The 8,900-nt window shown below is 41.8% G+C and overlaps 1 protein-coding gene across 3 annotated transcripts; it reads left to right on the top strand.

Annotated features, from left to right (window-relative positions):
- Positions 1–326: 326 nt before the first annotated feature.
- On the top strand, positions 327–8,503 carry LOC132580388 (small serum protein 2-like). Of its 3 annotated transcripts, none has more exons than XM_060251155.1 (5): positions 327–416; positions 1,126–1,208; positions 2,769–2,832; positions 6,165–6,276; positions 8,350–8,503. In XM_060251155.1, exons 2-5 carry the CDS (start codon positions 1,137–1,139, stop codon positions 8,453–8,455), a joined length of 354 nt encoding a protein of 117 aa, XP_060107138.1. In that variant the 5' UTR covers positions 327–416; positions 1,126–1,136; the 3' UTR covers positions 8,456–8,503. The 3 variants fall into 3 exon arrangements, 2 of the variants coding, with proteins under 2 accessions (XP_060107138.1, XP_060107137.1); XM_060251154.1 differs by lacking the exon at positions 327–416 and adding an exon at positions 467–567; XR_009556048.1 differs by lacking the exons at positions 6,165–6,276; positions 8,350–8,503 and having other exon boundaries at positions 331–416; positions 2,769–3,031.
- Positions 8,504–8,900: the final 397 nt, after the last annotated feature.

Raw genomic sequence — 8,900 nt, forward strand, 5'->3', positions numbered from 1 at the left:
CAAGAATGGTTTAATTTCTGCAGCCACTAATTACAACAAACCCAATGAGTATATCAAAGCAGCAACTATTAGCAAGTCATAGCATCCCAAAGTCTGATTCTTTAGGATCTGGAATGTCCCTAAGCATAAAAAGGACTGGTTCTAATACAGTTAAACCTACCCCTAATCTATCACTCCACTGAGAAAAGTTTATTTACACTTAAATATGTATAGCCTACCCTAGCCTGCAGACTTTGTTCCAGTTCTTTGCTTTAAGAATTTCTAAGTTCTTTTGAGGATCCAGTTTGGAAGCATACCTAAGTTTTAATCTTCCTGCAACAACCTTCTGGTAACTAATTGCAATTTGAAGCCAGCTGTCTTCACTCTCCCTTGGATGCAGCATCTTCTCCTATGACTCTGTTGGGTTTGGGGGTGGGGTGAGGCAGTGGATTTATATGGGTTTATACAATTTCTTCTTTTTTGCTCCTTTAGGATTAGGAAGCAAATCACATGCAGATTACATTTGTATAGGCTTGATGTGTTAACTGGCTGTATTGCACTAATTAATATTCATTTTAGATATGACTGGTAAACAGATATAATAGATTCCAATTTGCAGGGCTTCCATGTTTCCTGCTATTGTTGAAGAGCTGGTGCTAGCAGACCCCAGCTCCTGCTGACATTTGATAGCGTGGTGGTAGGGATGTGGGGGGGAAATACTTTCATACTGGCAGCATGACATCACCTCCAGAGCAAACTAGTAAATTACCTCACTGAGTTGGGGTGACACTCTAGGAGTGCACTAAAACACTATGGTAAAACCATAGCCTTGTTTTCCTTACAGTGAGCACCTTTGTTGGGACTTGGGAGCATCCACATGACATTGCCCTCTATTTGTCCTGCTTCCATGTTTTGCCCTATTTATCTTCAGTCTTTTTTGGAGGGAAAGATCACAGTCAAAAGCTCCTTTGGACATCATGTGAATGGGAAGATATACATTTTTTCCAAGTCCTGCCCACATGTACAGTATTTTCCTTACCTCAGTCCCAGTGGCAGCCATTTCTACCTCCTCTGACAGGCTTTTAAAACATTATATCAACCTATTGCAGCAACATACTGGCTCTCAACTTTTATTTCTTTTTCTAGGCCCTGTGGTTATGAAAGCACAAGGGGGAAAAGATACTGGCTGCATATTTCACCTTGTAACTCCGCAACCAAAAGGGTCAAAAGTAAGGACAATCTTTTTTAAAAATGAAGGCTAGAAATTAATACATTGTTGTAATACATTTTTAGAAACCTATGGCAATCTAGCTATGCTTTTTAAAAAAACAAACTGGAAAAGCCCTCCCATAGTGGGGATGGGGGAAGGAGAGAGATGCAAAGGGTTAAGGGAAGGAAAATGCCAGGAAGAATTTGTTGTGGATGCTTCATTGCCACTGCACTTGCAAAAGTTAGCAATGATAGCTACCTGTGCAGACTTGTCTCCACTTTGAAGGAATCCTTATCAGAAATTCCTCTGAAAGATATAAGACTCTCCCATTTACCACAAATACAAAAGAAATTCCTACTAAGTGAGAAGGAAATATTTTCTTCTTGTGAAACTGAATTTGGTGTGTAAAGTTCATACAAACTCAGTTTGACACTCCCCTTTGTGTTTGTATAAATTTGGGTAGCAGGCATGGAAACTGGCAGCCTTGGTATTTCTCACCATGCTTCACAACAAATAGCCAGCATGGGAAGCTGGATACTTTTGCATTCTACTATATCAATCTCTCTGTGTGTTTAAATAATCTGGAATCAATTAAAAAAACTGCTAAATTTGTAACCAGATTTATTAACCGAGGCTGTAATTGAATTCCAAAGTAGGAGGAGGCAATTCCCTTTCTTTACTGACCCCGATCTATCTCAGGGTCTAACTGCGTATTTGATTTTTACCTTGGTCTGTGTTAGGAAAATGCCAGGAAATTTTGAGAGCACTGCATGAGTAGGGTAGAGTTTGGGGAGGATGTGATGTCATTTCTGGGTAATACTCTAGAAGTTCCCCCTAATCTTTATAGTAAAGTCTACAGAGATGCAGGAAAATTCCTAGAGCATCACTATGGAGACAATTTTCTGGCTACTGACTCCTGCTCCTCAGTTTCTCAAGGGCAGTGGATTGCAACCAAAAGCAGGGATTTCCCTTCTGTGAGCAGTCTTAGTCAGGCCACTGCAGGTCGGCAAATTGTAAGCCTGGTCCACATGATTTATCATGTACAGTTGCAGGTTCCTCACTGGGAACATTTTCCCAGATGCTTTGCCCCAAATTTCCGTCAGGACCATGGCACATGATGAGCATAGCCTTCAGCCTCCCCTCCCAAATGCTGTCTTCCCAAATTGAAATGGTTAGGGGTGGGGGTGGGGCAAAATAATTGCTCTGTTAGATCCCAATCTGAATCTGTCCACTGTGTACCTGGGAACTAGGGCTGCCAACCTACAGGTGACTCCTGAAGCTCTCCCAGAATTAGAGCTGATCTGCAGATATCAAGTATCAGTTCTCATTATAACCCACTGGGTATTTGGGTATCATACCCCACTGGGGTCCCTCCCCTCCCCAAACTCCATCTTGCTGTAGCTCTACCCCCAAATCTCCAGGAACCACCCAACCCAGAGCTGGCAACCCTACTGGAAAATAAGTCCCCAGCATGGAACTCCATGTACATGTCTGTTCACATACACATGGAGAAAATATAACATGTCATAAGATTTTTATTCTCACTTTCTCTCTTTGTGTCTCCCATCAGCCATTGCAGGACTCAATAACAATGCCTTTGGATCTCAAGTTTTATGAAAATACAGACAGTCCACATACTTTTTGTGAGCATAGAATTCAGACTCTCCTAAGGCAGAATTTGGATCCAGTACAACTAAAGGCTGCAGAGGAGTGGGCATGGATTCTCTGGCAGTTTTAAAATATAGCTTTCTCAGTATTCTCTATTTATTGGCTAGAGAAATGCAGACCTGAGAAAATGTAAAAAAGAAAATACACAGACACAATGTCTTCCCTGTGTCCATTCCTCTGTCTCACTCCTGTTTATTCTACTCACAGTTCATTCGTGTACCTCCCCACAAATATATACATCATAACCAATCTCTCCATATATCCCTTTATGTTTTACACAAACACTTGTTCACATTACTGATGGTGCTGCTTCTTCACATCCTTCCCTACCATCAGCTCCATTTGAAATTCTGGGTGTGGGGTTTGCTTTCAGCTGCTAGGACACTATATGCGCAGTTATGGAAGCAAGAAAAAATACCAGAAAAATAGGATTGGATTGTAGAAGTTATGACATGGAGTGAGATGGACAAATTAACAAGAACTTTAAGAGACTACGATTTAGAAGATTTTAAAAGGGAGTGGAAAAAATTTAGAAGTTATGTAGAAGATGAGTGGAAAGTAAAAGGACTTTGGACAATTTTTGATAATGATTAAACTTTAGAAGAAAGAAGAATATTAATTTTAGTTCTTAGTAATTAATGGTACCTTTTAATGTTAGTATTTTGAGTAAATAACACTTGCGGGGGTCGTAACGAGGGGGAGGGGTGTTTAGAAAGAAGCATATGGGATAGATGAAAAGAGGTTATTAACGGAAATTGTTACCATATGTTATCAATAAAATTGTTTAAAACCAAAGAAAATATTGTCAGAGGAAGGTAAGTGTTAAGCCCACCAAAAAAAATCTGTTTGTTTTATAATTAAAGAATAAATTTCAAGTCTTTTTCTAGTCCTAACTTAGTTGGTTAGATCCTTCTTGAGCTATATTAAGAGTTTCAGTGTAAATAAGACCATCTTGGTTGGGATAATAAGAAGTTAGGTGAGGTTGGGGGTCTATGTGAAGATTGCTTGTAATCTTGCATAAATTTACTTGTGTGTAAGCTCCACTGAACTCAAAAGCCTTGGGTCATGCTTGTCTTGCAAGCATTGATGGTGTTGCGTGGTGGTTTTGCAAGCTTTGTATAATATAGTTCAGTAGTAAAATCAATGCAGAGTTGATAGCAGACCTTCTAAATTGTGTTGCGCCAACAAAACAATTTCTGTTTGTATAATTAAGTTCACAGTTTTAAACATAAAACTGAAGGTTTTTCTCAAAAAAAGGAGAGAGAAATTCTGGGTGTGGGTTTGGGTCCTGTTGTTTTTGTCTTTTAAAAACACACAAACAACCTGCTGAGTAGTTAGAATCTATGCAAATGTTTCAAAAACCGCAACAGCTCCTCCAATGGCTCCTGATTACTTATTTTAAGCTGGTGAACAGGTATTTCAATAATGTGCCCTGACTGTGGGCTTAATAGTTCCTAATGTGTCATCTGTGTTTATCTCTTAGGCTGTGATCACACACACACAATAACGCACTTTCAATTCACTGTCAATGCACTTTCCAACTGGATTTTGTCAGTTCAAACAACAGTTGGAAAGTGTATTGAAAGTGGTTTAAAGTGCATTTTTTAGTTTGTGTGATTGCAGCTAAAATTCTCCCCCCCCCTTAAGTTTAAGTTTATCCAAGGGAAGATTTGTAAACTGCTAATATGAGGGGGGGGGGGGGTTTGAATCTGCACATCAAGTGCTTTAACACTTTTCCCTGTATGACCCCAGCCTTCCCCTCATCCTTTGCCGTTTTCTAATTACCTGTCTAGGGCATGAAAAACTGCTATACAAATTAATGTTCCCTCAGGTGACCCTTTTGATTAAAGGTTTCCTCAGTAATAAGAGACCTGTGGCAGAGAGTGTTAAAGCTGCAGTACTGCAGTCCTAAGCTCTGCTCACGACCTGAGTTTGATCCCCAGCAGAAGCTGGCTTTTCAGGTAGCCGGCTCGAGGTTGACTCAGCCTTCCATCCTTCCGATGTCGGTAAAATTACCCAGCTTGCTGGGGGGGGGAAGTGTAGATGACTGGGGAAGGCAATGGCAAACCACCCTGTAAAAAAAAGTCTGCTGTGAAAACGTTGTGAAAGCAGCGTCACCCCAGAGTAGGAAACGACAGGTGCTTGCACAGGGGACCTTTCCTTTCCTTCCTCCGTACGGAGGGAAATTCTTAAATTTTATTAATATAACCAGAATTTACAAACAAAGCAGTGGCTTAAATTATACAGAATACACAATACTGTCAAAAATAGTAGTCAGTTATAACAAACTTGAAACAAACAGCAGGTAAATATAGATCAACAAACCACAATGTAGGTAAATAGATAGTTTTGAATAAGCAAAATTTAAATACTTACAAGGCAGTTTACATAAGGTTGACTGCTGTGTTTGAACAAAAAAAGGGGGAACTGCTTTTCTAAAAAGGCATTTGAGTTAGTAGATATTGTCTGTTGTAGATGAGAAGCAAATTTGTTAGAAGATTTTTTTTTTTTAAGTTTTCCAGACCGTTCTCCTCAGCCTGATCATTCTGTACAACCTGGTAGCCCTGAGTCAGGAAGCCTGATCCTTTGAGCATCTCAAGCCAGGGACTAAAGGTGGCAATGTTATCCAACAGCCTATCAGTTTGGATAAAAAAATTATTTCATGTTGGGAAAATATTATAAAAGTTCTTCTGAGAGACTAAGCATATGGGTATACCCATTCTACTAATAAATAGAAGATGGGAATGAGGTGGTGATGTAATTCTTTATGGCTTCAATCCTTGGGATACTTTCTTGGGAATATCCTGGGAATATGCCCCATGGAACAAAATAGGTTCAAGCCATTTTGAGTCTTTTTGTATGGGAGAAAGATGGGTTATAAACATTTAAATAAAGAAATTGTGGCCACAGCTATATCCCTTATGTGGAAGAAATGGGCACAATCCCCACAGAGTTGTATTTACTTGTTTGTGCTACTCCACAAACCCACAGGCAATTTGAAAAGGTTGTCAGGAGCCTGGAATGGACCCATGTCTCAGGTTCCCAAGCCTTATTGTTAATCCTGCTGTGGTGATTTTTGAACAGGCAAAGATTAAACAGGAAAGCTTTCACTGGCACATATCTTTGCCAGGAAAAGCTTCAGTTGTTAAATTTCTGCATAAGTATAGGAGCAGGGCTAGAAAAAAAGTTGGCAGCCCAAGTATAAAGCAACTCAAACTATACCAAACAGGGTTTTTTCCCCGAGATGAACATCTGATTTCAGAACTTACTTTTCAGTGATGACTGGCAGGAATTTCCCTTGTTTCAGATGTTTGCATTGATCCATATAATGGCAGCAAACAGGCCTTTGGATCTAAATGGAACACAAGTGAATGCATGACATGCAGTTGCGATCATGAAGGACTTGGATGCTGTACCAGGTAAGCAAGAGCCCCAGTTTGACATTGGCTTCCTTTTTTTCTTTCAAAGCATTTGGTTGAAAACAGCTGCACTCTGCCTATGTGATGGGCAGAACAAAAGAGAGATTTTAGCTTCTATAAGATTGCCAGCAGACCTGGGGGAAAGTGTCCTACGCCTTTCACAAAGGCTGATATAGGGTTGCCAATCCACAAGTGGGGGCAGCGGATCTCCAGCTCGGAGGCCCTCCCCCAACTTCAGGGTCATCAGAAAGGGGGGAAGGGAAATGTCTGCTGGGCATTCCATTATTCCCTATGGAGACCAATTCCCATAGAGTATAGTGGAGAACTGATCTGTGGGTATCTGGGGTTCTGTGGGGGGGGCTGTTTTCTGAGATAGAGGCTCCAAATTTGCAGCATGGCATCCAGCGTCTCTCTCCAAAATACCCTCCAAGTTCCAAAGGGATTGGACTAGGGGATCCAATTCTATGAGCCCCCAAATAAGGTCCCCCTAACTTTCATTAGTTACAATGGAAGGAAGGCATTTAAAAAGTGTGCAGTCCCTTTAAATGTGATGACCAGAACTCTCTTTGAAGTTCTATTATGCTTGTCACAGCCTTGTTCCTGGCTCCACTCCCAAAGTCTTCTAGTTCCACCCCCAAAGTCCCCAGATATTTCTTGAAATTTTACTTGGCAACCGTAGGCTGATACCAGATACCTTTTACTTCCATGGCATGAAAGCCTTCAACTGCTTGTGGCGGAACCGGCCCGATTCTGCCTTCAGACCCGGTCCCGTCAACTCCCTATTGAATTGCCAACTCCTGGAGGGAGCTATTTCTCCTCCGGCCACTTGGGCTCGCTGCCACCACCTGCTCAGTCTAGGGGTTCAGATTGAAAGGAACAGGACTCCCAATCCCCCTCTCCAGCTATGAGGCCAGGCCTCAAGGTCCTCTGCCACCCTGTACTTGGGTATCACAGAGACCTCAGCACTCCTTTGGGGAACCCCTGGAGGATTGGCACCTTATCCAACTGCATGCCTTCCCCCTTCCCCGGGGCCCCCTTCATAAAGCAGCGTGGTCTAAAGCGGTTTGGGATCTATGTGGTACAGAGTTTGACTGCCAGCATTCAAAACAGTAAAAATATTTAATTAAAAGAGAAAAAGAAAAGAAAAGAAGAACAAAACAAAAACAGTTGCATATAAAAAGTTAGCACAGCACAGCACCCGCACAGCAAACAGCATGACAAAGAAAAGATGGTTATAAACGCATCCTACTGTCCCTGGTCTAAACGTGCACTGCCTTGTGGATAACTTACTCCATCTGACTGCCTGGGGTCCTTTTCCTCTTGAGCAGGCCTATCCCACCGGCAGGAGCCCCCATGCTCACAACCTCCTCCTCTGAGCGCCAGTTGAGGACTCTCTCTTCCTGCTAACTCCAATACAAAGAACAAAAGAACTTTTTGCTGCTCTAGGAGGCTTTCCCCCTAGAGGCGTTGGTTTGGCTCTGGAAGGGAGGGGGGGTTGGAGGGAGGCTAGGCCAAAGCCTGCTTAGCAGTTTCATGTTCCCTCCCAACTAAGATGGCGTTTCTCCACACTGCTCATTTCCACACAACTAGCCTCTGTTAAGGAGACAGAACATTTTTCTCTAGGGATCTGTTGACAACCCTACAATCCCAGATCAGTCATGCTCTTAGGCGTTTGATGCCTTCACTGACAGTTAATATGTTTCTTCATCGTTCCTCACCCTTTCTGAAAAACATCTCTTGAAAGGGGGTAAGGTAGAGTAGGGCAAAAACTGTCCAGCGAAAGAACCAAAACGGGGAGACATGTACAACAAAAATTAAAGGAAGGACCAAAGATAGGGCAAAGTGGGAGACAAGTGCATCCAGTGGGTAGGAGGCACAGCTGCTGATGCCAAGGGGATTGGGACCAGGCCTTGAGGGATTGCACTAGGGCACTCCCTACAGGCCAACCTGTCCTGTCCTCATTGCTGCTTTAACTTCCTGTTTTAACCCGCTTGAGAATGTGTTAGAGCTTTTAAAAGATCTGCACAAATTCAGATAAATTGTTCCTGAACCTTAATTTCTCTTTTGTTTTAGATACGGTGGTGTTGCATTTGTCCCAGGATGCAAAGCAACTGTAGATAAGGAAGCGCATGAATACAAATTCTATAAGGCCAATGATCCTTCAAAGCCATGTTTCTAAGCTTTAACAAATCATTTCCTTCATGAATAAATCAATGACTCCCGAGTACTGCTTGTGTCTCTTGCTCTTTTTCTTCAGTGCACCTTAAAAAGAAGTTTTTATTCTAATTCTACAAATGGGGACAAGCCACTCCTGTCAACATAACCTATTCTCTTGGGATAAATTCAGTCAAGCCTTTGACAGGAGAAAAAGTGGGAGAACAGATTTTGAAAATGTGAGTCAAAGGCAAATGGTAATTTATATCAACCATTCCCAAGTTACTATTGACACCTGTGTGAGAGAAACATTTGCTCAACTACCGAGTTTAACATTTCCAGTTGGACAGAAAGCTAAAAGATGCACTTCGATACCACCACTTCCAAATCTATTCAAGCCTACAGGACATTCTGCACACGATGTAGATAAGATCAGAGTCTAGAACAACATTTTCCCTCCCTCCCACTTT

This window comes from Heteronotia binoei, chromosome 12, assembly GCF_032191835.1.
Source record: "Heteronotia binoei isolate CCM8104 ecotype False Entrance Well chromosome 12, APGP_CSIRO_Hbin_v1, whole genome shotgun sequence".
Lineage (NCBI taxonomy): Eukaryota > Metazoa > Chordata > Lepidosauria > Squamata > Gekkonidae > Heteronotia > Heteronotia binoei.

Excerpts from the sequence above, each read along its gene's own strand:
- LOC132580388 (XM_060251154.1), top strand. Across the intron at positions 2,833-6,164 it reads AGACAGTCCACATACTTTTT|ATGTTTGCATTGATCCATAT; the intron begins GTGAGCATAGAA and ends CCCTTGTTTCAG. Across the intron at positions 6,277-8,349 it reads GGACTTGGATGCTGTACCAG|ATACGGTGGTGTTGCATTTG; the intron begins GTAAGCAAGAGC and ends CTTTTGTTTTAG.